Source organism: Gymnoscopelus braueri, assembly GCF_963280865.1.
Source record: "Gymnoscopelus braueri genome assembly, chromosome: 6".
In the NCBI taxonomy this organism is placed as follows: Eukaryota; Metazoa; Chordata; class Actinopteri; order Myctophiformes; family Myctophidae; genus Gymnoscopelus; species Gymnoscopelus braueri.
In genome coordinates, this window is record NC_137607.1 from 49,316,600 (window position 1) to 49,330,089 (window position 13,490).

General features: G+C 45.5%; 1 protein-coding gene across 1 annotated transcript in view; it reads right to left on the reverse strand.

Moving 5' to 3' along the window:
• syde2 (synapse defective 1, Rho GTPase, homolog 2 (C. elegans)) overlaps window positions 1-13,490 on the reverse strand; it is a gene marked incomplete at its 3' end in the record, with an annotated part of 59,956 nt that overhangs the window by 32,843 nt on the left and 13,623 nt on the right. The window contains exons 3-4 of the mRNA XM_080430629.1: window positions 12,258-12,696; window positions 6-1,225 (exon numbers count right to left, since the gene is read on the reverse strand). Of these exons, the coding sequence (XP_080286755.1) occupies window positions 6-1,225; window positions 12,258-12,696 (1,659 nt within the window). The remainder of the gene's footprint in view (window positions 1-5; window positions 1,226-12,257; window positions 12,697-13,490) is intronic.

The window sequence follows — 13,490 nt, forward strand, 5'->3', positions numbered from 1 at the left end:
CCCACCTGACAGCCTCTCTTTTCGATCTCCGTGATGCAGTTCTCTATGAGCAGCGGAACCATGAGTCCTGTGGTCTCCCGCTCCACCACCCTCCAAGCCTCCACCCCGAACACGTGGGGCTCCCTGTCTCCGTCCGGGCCGCCGTCCAACGAGTTCTGCCACTGCTCCATCAGGTTCAGCTTGACGTAGATCAGCCCCCGCGGCTCCAGCTTCACCGCCAGCTGGTGGGAGCGCGTCACCCTGAAGAGCGCCGGCAGCACCACCGTCCCGTGACAGCAGACGCGGTTGCGCCTCGGCGTCGGCTCCCAGCTGAACACCACCAGCTTCAGGTGCTGCGCGTTCTCCAGCTCGATGTTGAAGGTGTGGTCCATGTCCAGGAAGGTGGTCCGGCACGTGAGGAGCGCCGTCCGCGCCTTGTTCACGGAGTCCACCTGGATGGCACAGAAAACGTCGCGCGAGTCGACGCGCGGCGGCTTGAGGTCCTCCGCGCCGTAGAAATGCAGGCTCATCAGGCCGGAGATGTACTGGGTACACTTGGGCTGCTCCGTGAAGCTGTAGTGCCTGAAGGCGTCGATGTCCAGCTCCGTACCGTGGAGCTTGGGGCTCGCTCCGCCGCCTCCTCCTCCTCCCCCGCCTCCTCCTCCTCCGGCACCTCCTGTCCTCTCTCCTCCTCCGCCACCCGGAACCACCTCCTTCCCTTTCCCTCCCTTGCCCTCCGTAGAGCCGTGCTTCCCGGACTTGGCCACCAGTTCCGGGGAGTCACCGTCGCTGAGGTAGCCACCTTTGCTGGCCGACTTGGAGCCTCCGTTGCTCTTCTTCTTGCTGAAGCTGTGCTGGGTGGACACGCTGCTGTCCAGGTGGTAGCGTGAGATCACGTTACGGCTGGCCGCCGCCGTCTGACCGCCGCCAGAGGCCGGCAATCGAGGGCCTATGCGTTGCTGCACGGCCTCCGCTGCGTTGCTATTGGTTTTGGGAGAGTGCGCCCTGGGCTCCGATTGGCTGCCTCCGTTGCCATTGTTGCTGTTGTTGCTACTCGGCATCCCCTTGATACTGAGTTTTCGACTAAGCTCCGGAAGCTTCTTCATCTTCATGGAGAGTTTCCTGACGGTGCGCGGGGACTTGATCTTGTCTGGGAAGGACCAGTTGATGGAGCTGCTCTTCTTGGCAGGGTTGGGACTGGAGGGAGGAGAGAAGCCCGACAGAGAGGGCAGGAGCTCAGGACCATCTGCAGGGTTGACAAGGAAAAAGAGACAAAATTATGAGCTATGATTTGAAGATTAGCAATTTCTTTATATGGGTTTTTCTTGCCATATATTGTCATGCTATGTGTCCATTATCTATTGGCAGTGACTAGTAAGACTACTCACACAAAGGGCATGAACGTACAAGACAAAAGGTGTTTTAACTTAAGTTTAAAGACCATTGTTATTAGACAGTTATTCTATTGCAAGAATCTGACTAGTTTTCAGTCAGGTTTAACAGATACTCCAGTTGCAATCCACACCTGAAGGTAGATCTGTCTCACTGATGCCGCAAGCTTTTCATGGATTATTTTTTTTACAATGTGCTAATTCTATACCAGCCTCCACGCCTTTAGCTTAGTCTCAAAATGGGCTTCATTCAATTAAATAGCAGCTAAAATCACCTGGAATGTCATTAGCAAAGTTAGAACGGGGCCTCTGGGAAAGCAGACCTCTGCATGGAGATGGACACCATGGCTTGAGGCGTTAGGAGCTAGTATTACTCGTAGACATTATTCGTGTTGTAAAAATATCCATTTGGAGTGGACCTCGCAGGCGGTTCTACTCTAACTAGATGTCTACCTTGTGAAATGGCAGGGTGCAAAGTTGTAAGGTGTAATGACATGCCATTGTTTAGTCTACACAAGATTGAATTGTGAATACCACTCTTGAAAACTCTATCTATGTTATTTTTGCAGGTCGTTTCCCCAAACAGCCTCTTTCACGGGCTCCACTTCGAGTCTTTCAACTTGCCAAGCAGGCATCACGCATAGATACAAGACTAGTGTTTCATTTATCAACAGCAAAATCTACACATTTCCTCCATTTCTTATATTATGAACAGTTTAACCAACATTTGGAAGCTTTCTTTTCCAATTAATTGTGGCTCCAAACTACAGTGTATATATGTCTGTGGGCTGGACTTTGGCTTCGGAAGTTAGCAAGTTCACTTAATCCATCTGTCCACCAGAAAGAGAGATACAAGAGAGAAAAGAGGGAGGGAGGGAGGGAGGGGGAGAGAGAGAGAGAGAGAGAGAGAGAGAGAGAGAGAGAGAGAGAGAGAGAGAGAGAGAGAGAGAGAGAGAGAGAGAGAGAGAGAGAGAGAGAGAGAAATAGAACTGGAGCCAGCCACAGTTCGGATGATTAAGGTGGAATTTGTCAAATGATGGGCGTCCTGCTACTCTAAACCTATTTCAAACTGAAAGAACAGAACTTTAGCTCCTCCAGCTCTCTGCTAATAAGATTTCCTCCTTGACTAACCTGCCTTTTTTACACATTACAGGGAATTCCTCGCCGCATGGACTGCTGTAGGACATGGGGGCTGGAGGACCACGTGACTTGGCAGGGAGGAGGAATTGGCTGTCGCCAATCTTTGGCCAGGCCCTGGGTGCCATAAACCGCCTAGTGTTAAGGCAAATCACACTAAATGCTTTCTTGGGACTTGGTTTAAGACGGATGGGCTATTTAGCCATAGAAAGAATACACAAACGAACTTAAGTTCATTTTGCATTTCTTACTTCATCATGTATAATTATATAATTGCATTTAGCATTTACATTGGCTAACTGTTTCTTATGAATTCAACCACTGAAACAAAGGAGAGATTGAGGGAGAAACTCAGGGGGGAAAGAGAGAGAGAGAGAGAGTGCTTGACCTGCCAACATCACCAGCTCTATTTTCAGAGGGGGCCTGCTGTGCTATTCTGGAGTGAGGGGCTGAGAGAGAGAGAGAGAGGGAGGAGGCAGAGGAGCCGCAACAGGATGGAGAGTAAAGGGGTAAGATGGGGGGCAGAAGCAGGGCAGGGAATAGCAGAGAGAGATGGGGGACAAAGGCACCCCTTGTCCTGGGACTCAGATGTCTGGCTGGCTGGTTGGCTGACTGGCTTGATGGCTGGCCAGTGTACGACCAAACTGGGCTGGTCTCTGACATTCCATGCCAAACCGTGTTTAGCCTCATTTCCCTTTAGCCGAGTAGAATTCCCTCTCACTGCTTCCTGCCAATAATAGACACAGAGAGACTCTCTGAGAAGGTGAAAATGGGTGGAGTGGGTTGAAGGTGTTAAAAACATCAAACAACATCTGGGGGGAGGGCCACGTAGGCAGAGAGGCTGGGTCAAACCATGTTTTCTGTGTCTTCACCGTGTGCAACAAACTAACTTATGTTCTAAATGGTATGAAGTGATTCTTGTGAGTGAGGTTGTATATATTTAGGATATTATTACCAGCTTGCGAGCTGGTCTAAGAAGAGACTGACCAATAGTCAACATGTGTTGGACAGATTCTCAACAGATTCTCGACATGTTTTCGATCATTGGCTGTCTTTTAAGCCAATGGGGATAAAAAGTGCACATTTTAATAATGTAATGAAAGATAATGTGAATAACAGGTCAAACATGACAAAGCCGTTCTGTAGCATAGCTAACTGAGGTTAGCACTGATATAGTGTGACTATATTTTTCAGCCCCCCAAACCGGGACCCTTAAATGAATGTGCACACCCATTCATGCACGCGCACATGTGTACGCACCATAGTCGTTACATACAGGCAACGACTGATCGACACACATCAGCGCTGAAGTCAGACACGCAATGCACTGTTCATGTTTAACTGAGCATACGTGAGCAGAACATGATAAACATCTATGCAACCGCTGAAAACAACCACACAAAGTTTGAAATCGGGGACAATCCTGGCCAAAGCGGGACGTCAAGTGGTCAGCCCACGGTGGTAGCACAGCTGTCTCAGTCTCACAGACCAGACCAGCATCCACTTCCAATAATTATCACATCTTAAGTGCTGGTAAAAAAGTTGTGATTTATTGATTATGTCATGTCCTGTGACTTAAGCATGTATGTAATATCAACCAGGGCAATAGTCAATTTTTCATGCTTAGGCCTTGCGAGACAGATCCCATTACAGAACAGACACCTTTGACAAAGCTAATGACTGTTGCTCATGTTGTCCTCCGAAGTTCAACACACACACACGCACACACACACGCACACAGAGCTGTGTCCTCTGTAGCCTTTGGCATTGTACCTTGTGGCAGCAGTCAGGAGGGTCACCCGACACCCCACTAGCTGAGGTTCAGGGCCGATGGTTTGACACCCAACCCTCAGGGGCCATGTCCCTGGGTCAAAGGGCAAAAGGCCTGCATTCCACTGGGTGACACCTGAGCTGGGACACCATGTCCAGCCCCATCTCATAACACTCTCACAGGCACGCACACACACAGATATCTGAACACATTACACACACACACACAAGTGCAGAACCAGAAATATAAGTCGGCTACCATAAAGATATTCAGAAACATGCACACACACACGCGCGTACACACACACACACACACGCGCGTACACACACACACACACACACACACACACACACACACACACACACACACACACACACACACACACACACACACACACACACACACACACACACACACACACACACACACACACACACACACACACACACACACACACACACACACACACACACACACACACACACACACACTCCCTGACCCTCAAGGCCCACCCTGTGCACTCTCCCTCTGACACCTCTCAACAAAGCCCAGGAATTTACCACTGTTGATTGCTCTTCTTAATACTGAAACCCGACAGGTGCAGAAGGAGGGCGTGTCTGCGCTCGTGTGCGTGCGTGCGTGCGTAGGTTCTGCTCTGTTGTGTGCATGACTATTTAGTGTTTTGTATTTGTAGAATGCACAGGGATTGTACAACATGAGTAATAGTCAGTGGTCAATAACGAATGACATTGAATGAGTGTGTGTGTGTGTGTGTGTGTGTGTGTGTGTGTGTGTGTGTGTGTGTGTGTGTGTGTGTGTGTGTGTGTGTGTGTGTGTGTGTGTGTGTGTGTGTGTGTGTCAGAGAAAGATAGAGAGAAGTTTTAGCAAAAAGCTTTGGTGGAGACATAATAATAATAATCTGCTGTCCTTGATTACCCCTGTACTGAATAAAGTGTGCGTGTGTGCATGCGTGCGTGCGTACGTACGTGCATGCGCGCGTGTGTGCTTGCAACTTTGCACATTAAACATGAGAGGAAGGCCCAGGGAGCATTGGCAAACAAACAGGAGGAGGGCACATAAATGGTTGAATGGCATACTTGTCCCATGGTTTCTCCTCTCCATGACCAAGGCCCAGCCAGCACTGTATTGGTTCCCCTCCTTTGGCTCTAAATCATTAAACACTGGAAGGCCTTTCAGAGGCCACAGGAGCCCAGGCGTTTCATTACAATGGTTACAAAACCCCTGCTAATATAGCCAGGCATGCAGGTCCTCTCGCTAGCACAACATGGCCCCCTGCCAGCGCAGGCCTCATGTAGCCTCGCTAGCCTACTGCTACAGGCATTCCAGCTTCCCTGTAACTCTAGCAACAGAGTGTCAGCTAATTCTACAACACCCTGCGGCCAGAATGGCCTCCATGCACTATCCAGATCAAAACAACCACCAAAAATAGCATGGATAGATGTGCAATTTGCACTGCCTGCCCGTCTCGTCGTCCAGGCAGCACACCGTGAATAAGGTTTGTTCATTTAAATGTGTGGATGTGGACACAAACTAAACTAAACTAAACCAACCTAAACCAAACCAAACCAAACCAAACCAAACCAAACTAAACTAAACTAAACTAAACTAAACTAAACTAAACTAAACTAAACTAAACTAAACTAAACTAAACTAAACTAAACTAAACTAAACTAAACCAAACCAAACTAAACTAAAGTAACTAAACTAAACTAAACTAAAGTAACTATACTAAACTACACTAAAAACTGAATACTGACTCTAGAGCCATATGATATTAATTCAAAGACCATTCACAGGTCTCTCTTTTGTCTACTTTAGAACTGTTCTTGTAATGTCGTGAAAACAAGGGCCGGCGTAAAACAACGATCAGTGCATGTGAACTGAACATCACAGCTGGTAAAGGGCAAGGCAAACTACAGGTGTCAGCTCACTGAGCTGCCCCGTCCATCGAAAATCGAATGTGTAATCTCCCATTTCAGATTACATTACAACACAGACCTGAGAGCTCCCATATCACTCTAACGTCATGGCTAATCCTAGAACAGCTAGGGCAGCCTCTTCACTTCACAGCACTGATCAAAACAACCCCAGAAATAGCCGTGATGGCATTTATGAGCAATGACCAAGTCATACCGCTCAAATAGCCACGAAAACTGAAGATGCACTTGGATTCTAAACGCTCAGCACACCCCACAGTCCATCGGTCATTATTCTCCATACAAATTGAGCATTCGGATGAACAAAAAGCTGGTCAATAGCAGCACATGAGGAGTCTGTGGTGCATCCGGCTAGGGAAAAAGAAGCAGCCAGCCGGACAGAGGAAGTCCATCATCTGCATAGATCTGCACTGCCTCATTAATTCAGCAGACTCTCTGATTCACAGTCAAAGAACCAAAGATTCATCCATTTTAATTCAGCAGACTCTCTGTTTCACAGTCAAAGAACCAAGGATTCATCCATTTTTAGCACTGAAAATAAAGCGGGGACTACTCTGTGCAGCCCCGTCTTCACAAAGAGGGAACATCTGGACAGCAGGACAGGAAGAAAGAGGAATATCATCCACCTAAAATAGTCAGACAACAGCCTTCTGTTGCAGTTCATTCAAAGCCATGTTCAAGGGTTTACATTCATCAGCAAGAAAACATAATACATACAGTATAACAAATGTGTTGTTTGCGGGTCAAAGTGCGCGATGCAAATAACTAGTAAGCCGTGGCTGGCCCTGTTTGAACCTGTAGTGCATTGGTTCTCAAAGTGGGGTCCGGGGACCCCCAGGGGTCCTTGGGGGGGTACCAGGGGGTCCCCAGCAAAATGTGTTAATATAGCGTCACAATAATTGTAACCTTTTATACTTTGGCTATTCAAAAATAGCAGATCTACAAGCTCATAGCGCTGCACCGAGTGCCGCACTATGAGCTTGTAGATCTGCTATTTTTGAAAAATATTGAAAATATGTGCAAACCTTTGAATATATATATATTTTTAAGCGAACATTCGGAACTCAAATCTTTGCTTCCGGGGGGTCCCTGGAACAAAATATTTGAGAAGAGGGTCCGCGGCCAAATACATATCCTTTTGGGGGTCCTTGACATGAAAAGGTTTGAGAACCACTGCTGTAGTGGGTTAGTAAGCCCTGGCTATTCCGGTTTGGCTCTATAGACCTCCAGGAGACCGGACTACAGAACGCTAGATGGAGTTAAGTGACATAGAAGTTCCCTTGTTCTTTCAACTCCAGCCCACCATCCCCCAACCCTCCCAGTCCCCAGTCCCAACTGTACATGAGGGGCTGGTCTGATGGCATTCTCAATCTCATCCACCGGATTCTGACACACTGGCTACAGTCAAGCCGCTAGACAACAGCCTAGTCGTGACACAATCTATCTCTATCTCTCTCACCCCCCCCCCCCCCACACACACACACACACACACACACACACACACACACACACACACACACACACACACACACACACACACACACACACACACACACACACACACACACACACACACACACACACACACACACACACACACACACACACACACACACACACACACACACACACACACACACACAGAGAGGGAGAGCCGTGTAATAGGATCACTCGCGCAGCATCCAGACACTGACGTGTCAGTCCAGGTTTATCTGATTGACTGGCGGTCAGGAAGATACACAGCCAAATAATCAGTGTTCATTTATCCAGTCATTTAGTCCATTTGTACTGTAACTCAAAGAGTGTACAAATGAAACCAAATGAACCCTTACGGTCCATTTGGTTCCATTTGTACACTCCTGGTTTCAATCAAAAGCTGCTTGTACTGCGACTATTACTAGCTGCTACGAACCCACATGTGTGTGTGTGAGTGTGTGAGTGTGTGTGTGTGTGTGTGTGTGTGTGTGTGTGTGTGTGTGTGTGTGTGTGTGTGTGTGTGTGTGTGTGTGTGTGTGTGTGTGTGTGTGTGTGTGTGTGTGTGTGTGTGTGTGTGTGTGTGTGTGTGTACGCTCAGTGTGTACGCTCAGCCTTGTGATGACACGCAGATGAGCTTGCTTTTTGTTGGGGTGAACTGTGCAAATGGCGTAGCCAAGCCCCCACAGGAGTCAACCTCAAAGTCAACAAGGGGGACGGTGCAGTTCCGGAGCAGGAGGGCAAAAAAACAAAACACTGTTCTGTCTTCTCGTTTTCACAGCGGCCATGAGGCGCTGTCAGAAAACTCAGCCCACTCCATCCACTGTTACTCTGTTAATCAGGCAATAAATATATATATATATACAGTAATAATAATAATGTATATGTATATGTATATGTATATGTATATGTATATGTATATGTATATAGCTATGATATCAATCTTTATCCTTATCAGTGTTATATAGTCTATTTTATTTTCCTGAACTGTTTCTCATCATTTTCTCTGTTGATTTCTTTTAACCATTAGGTAGTAGCATAGTAGTAGTATCTTTCTCATTTAAATGTTGTTCCATTCAGACTCAGAGTGATACTGTATGCTGTTATAAGCCCTTTTTATAAGCTCAATGCGTAAGGAAATGACCTTAAATTTTATTAGCAAATATGGCAAATAATGTTTCTGTTCCCCCCCTGGGCTATTACACTAAGATTCCCTGAGGCCTATTTAAATCCTAATCCCACATGGAAAGTCTTTTCACAACGGAGAACTTTTGCCACAACCACACGTGATGTCACCAAGAGCTGTGGCTTTGTGGCCTATCAATGAGCTCGGAGCTGTTTACCAGCTGTCAATCAAGCCTTTGTCCTTATCAATGCCATTCACACGATTAACAAGGCCGACTCTCCTTTCCCTGATGATGTAACACACTATATGATGGTCCTTTATCAGTCTCATACCAGTGACACGTCATCATGAGAGATGGGTATCGCCAGTGCTTGGCTTTAACCCATTAAAGACCTGAGGCCGATGTTTTCTAAGTCCTAAGAAACATTTTTAAAACATATTCCAGGGACCCCTAGAAGCAAAGATTTGAGTTACAAATGTAAAACAATATTTGCACAAATTTTCATTATTTTTCAAAACAAAATGTTGATTAGCCAAAGAAATCTAAAATGACACAGATGCGTTTCCGGTCTTAATGGGTTAAATCAGTGGTTCTCAACCTGTGGGCTGGGGGCCTGTGAGGATATTGCAAGTGGGCCCCCAAATAATTGGCCAAACACTAAGATTTTAATAATATAACTTTATTGACTGGAATTTTTTCTTTAAACCCTTGAAACGTGAGCTAAAGTTAAAGTACACTACGTTAGTTTCAGAGCACTTCTCAGAGCATCCAACATGCTCTGAGAATGCATGCGGCCCACCCATCTGACCGCTTAACACGCCGTGTTAAGTGGTCAGATGGGTGGGCCGCGACTGGTCCAGAAACGGTTGAGAACCACTGCTTTAAGTTATACTTTTTAATTGCACCATTTCTTCAAATTAACCCTTTAAGACCGGGTAGTGCGGGTACGCATCTGTGTGTCATTTTTAGATTTCTTTTGGCTATTCAAAAATAGCAGATATACAAGCTCATAGCGCGGCACCGAGTGCCGTGCTATGAGCTTGTATATCTGCTATTTTTGAAAGATCGTGAAAATTCGTGGCAAAATCTTGGTTTATATATTTTTTAAAGCAAACATTTGTCAAATATTTAGTTCCAGGCAGGAACCCCCAGAAGCAAAGATTTGAGTTACAAATGAAAAAAAATCAAATACTTGCACAACTTTTCATGATTTTTCAAAAAATAGAAGATCTACAAGCTTGTAGATCTGCTATTTTTGAATAGCCAAAGAAATCAAAAAATTACACAGATGCTGCTTTCCCGTTCTTAAAGGGTTAATTGGATTGGTACAGTGGCCATGGCTGCCACGGTGAAAGTGTTGATGCAACAAAAAAAAGATTTGAATGAAGTAATTGAAGTATAACCAAAGGTATTCAGCCTCGCTTTGTGTTCAAACCAGCAGAAATGACTGTTGCGTGCCACTAGAGAGGAGCTGTGAAAAGTTGTAATTATGGGCTCAGCTAGAAGATGTGCCGAGCGATCCAAACTAGCGCGTTGCCACATCAGAGAGGACAAAACGGAGGAGGTACATGGAAACAAACAACGCTTATTAAGCCATTAAGGCCGGGGAACGCATCTGTGTCATTTTAAGATTTATTTGGCTATTAAAAAAATTGCAGATCTACAAGCTCATAGCTTGTAGATCTGCTATTTTTTTTTTATCTTGAAAATGTATGCGAAAATCTTTGAATATATATATATTTTTAAAGCGAACATTTGTAACTCAAATCTTTGCTTCTGGGGGGTCCCTGGAACAAAACACTTTGAGATGGGGGTATGTTGCTATATATCAGCGGTGCTCCAACTTTTCCATGTCAAAATTATACGTATTTGGCCGCGGACCCCCCATCTCAAAATACGTTGTTCCAGGGACCCCCAGAAACACAGATCGGAGTTTTAAAAAATCGCTTTAAAGATATTATATAGATATTCAAAGATCAGAGATACATTTTCCACAATTTTTCAAAAAAAATTGCAGATCTACAAGCTCATAGTGCTTCCAAGACCGCACTCCCCAACAACCTTCAAGCATACACAGATGCTGTACTGTTGCTTTAACTCTACGTGCCATGGCTCTGCTTCTTTTGAATCAGCACACAGTAAGAGCACTGTTTTAGTGAGCCAGGCCCCCACAGCCACTCTGAGACAGAGATTAAAAAAAAAAAATTGGTTCAATTTGGGACTTAAAAAGTACTACTGATGTGCAACCTCCAGTGGTGGAAAAGGTACTCAAATGTTTTACTTAAGTAAAAGTATCAATACTGCAAAGTACCCTGTTACACGTAAAAGTCCGGAATTCAAAATGTATTTAGTGCAAAAGTATTGGTATCCAAATGTACTTAAAGTACCAAAAGTAAAAGTACTAAAATGTTTCAAAATAGCAGATCTACAAGCTCACAACGCGTCACAATAGCCTAGGTATAATATAGGGCTTAAGTGGTTAATGTACGTTTTTTAATCATTTATATCTGCAAAGTAACTAGTAACTAAAGTAAACAATATTTGCCTCTGAGATGTAGTGGAGTAGAAGTAAAAGTATAGACAATTGGAAATACTCCAGTAAAGTAAAAGTACCTCAGAATTGTACCTAAGTACAGTACTTGAGTAAATGTACTTAGTTACTTTACACCACTGTGCAAGCTCCAGTAACAAGTAAAAGCTGTGTGTTTTTTTCCCCCCTCCAGGATTGCCAACTCTAAATTCCACCTGGCTAATGTCTGTCTGAGTTTGGCTAATGAGTGACACTGAGCTGGAGTGATATGATCAAACAGCCAGGGCTCCTGTCTGCTCCTATCACACTCACCATGAACATGACCACCGGCTCAAGCTATAGAGCGGTTGTTTTCCAATGTGGAGACCACTGGTGTCAATCAGCGGCTCCTTAACGTTTTAGCTCAAGGGGACCCATGGCCTAATGAATGTCTATTTAGGGGGTCCATGACATGACAATGTTTCTTGAGAGCTTTGCTTTGAATTATCAAACAGAGAAATACAATTATCACTCTAGCCTGTGATCGTTTTCAGCAGACACATTTTAACATGTATAGCATGTCAAAAATAATAATAAGAGTGAGCCCAAAATGACTGAGAGGTAAATATGCCAGCTGATCCTTTGATGAGTGACACCAATCAACATCAGCAGTAATTAGCGCTCGTGGAGTGCGCTGAAACCACAAACATCTGCCCTAGACAGACTGGCTGAAAGACATAACAACTGGCCCTGGAGCAGAAATCCAGAGAAAAGGGGTTGTTAAAATAGATCATAATAACATTTTTTTTTTAAAGACCACAAAGGGAGGCTGGGATGATGAACGAGGGAAAGAGGAGGAGTGAAGGTGAAATAAAAAAAGGAAGCATAAGGTGGTTTTTTTTGTTGCCTTACCTGTAGCTCTACCGGAGGAGGGGCCCCCCTCCTCTTGAGGCTTGCACGCGAGCATCTGTCTGTGCAGATGTACTGCCTCTGAGGAATGCGTGGCATTCCCCTGACTCCCATCTCCTCCTCCGCCCCCCAGGCTTTCCCCCGCCGGCCCCTCCAGTCCAGCACTGCTGGAGCTCTCGGAGGCCCTGCCGCCACGCTGACTCGCGTCTCCTCCGCCCCTGCTGGGTCGCCTCTGGGGGGCCTGAGACGACGACGACTCCTGCCGCGGTGGTGGAACCAGCAGTCTGACGGCGGTGGGCCGACGGTGGTGGGCCGTTTGCGGTTCCTCGTCCTCTGGGATGGGGTTGTACCAGATCTCCCCTTCGTCGTCGGCGTCGTTCTCCTCCGCCGGGTCCACGCAGCGAGGCTGGGGGGCCACCCTGGTCTGGCCGACGACGCTCACCTAGAAGCAATTCAACAGAGGATCATCAACGTTTAGTTTATTTTTTGTTTAGTTTATTAGCACATTGCTATAGAAAATATAGAAACAATACATATTAAATGACAAGTTGCTGTGCAAGGAAAGGAAGAAGCCAGCTGGCTTATTTGGAATCCTTTCCTTCATGGGAGAAGTCATTAAACAACAGGATTAAAAGTTCAATAAGAACAATACAAAATAATACAAGTTTCCAAGGGGAGCAGAGGTGCAAATAAAGAAATAAAAACACAAAAACTGCTCAAAAGAAGAAAAAGACAAAACAAATATTTTTTGGTAAAGATTGGACTACAGTAAGGTAGAAATGAGATATTGTTTCAAATGTTTCTTAAATATTGGGTAGGATAGTGAAGACTTAAGTGATGCATCTAGCGAGCTCCACAACTGAGGGCCTCTAAATGTGATGAAATATTGATGTTTCGAAGTACGACAAAAAGGTACATTAAAATCATCTCTTTGCCATAGGGTGAATATTCATCCCTTGTGGGGCTGCCACTTGGTGCCAAGATTGTATTTAAAGGAACAATGCTGTTTTCTAACCTCAACTCCATCATATGGGTCCTCACTAATGCTCACTACACTCACTGTGGATGGTTCGTAAATGATCAGTATAACATAGCATTTAAAGCATGTTCTGCCTCGAATCAGAGCACCTGAATGAGGTCATGTGGATACGTTTCCACTGCTCGCTGTGAGGACGGAATAGTTTAAAAAAACGTAACATGCTGTTACACGTGACGAGTAAAACACACAAAATCAGC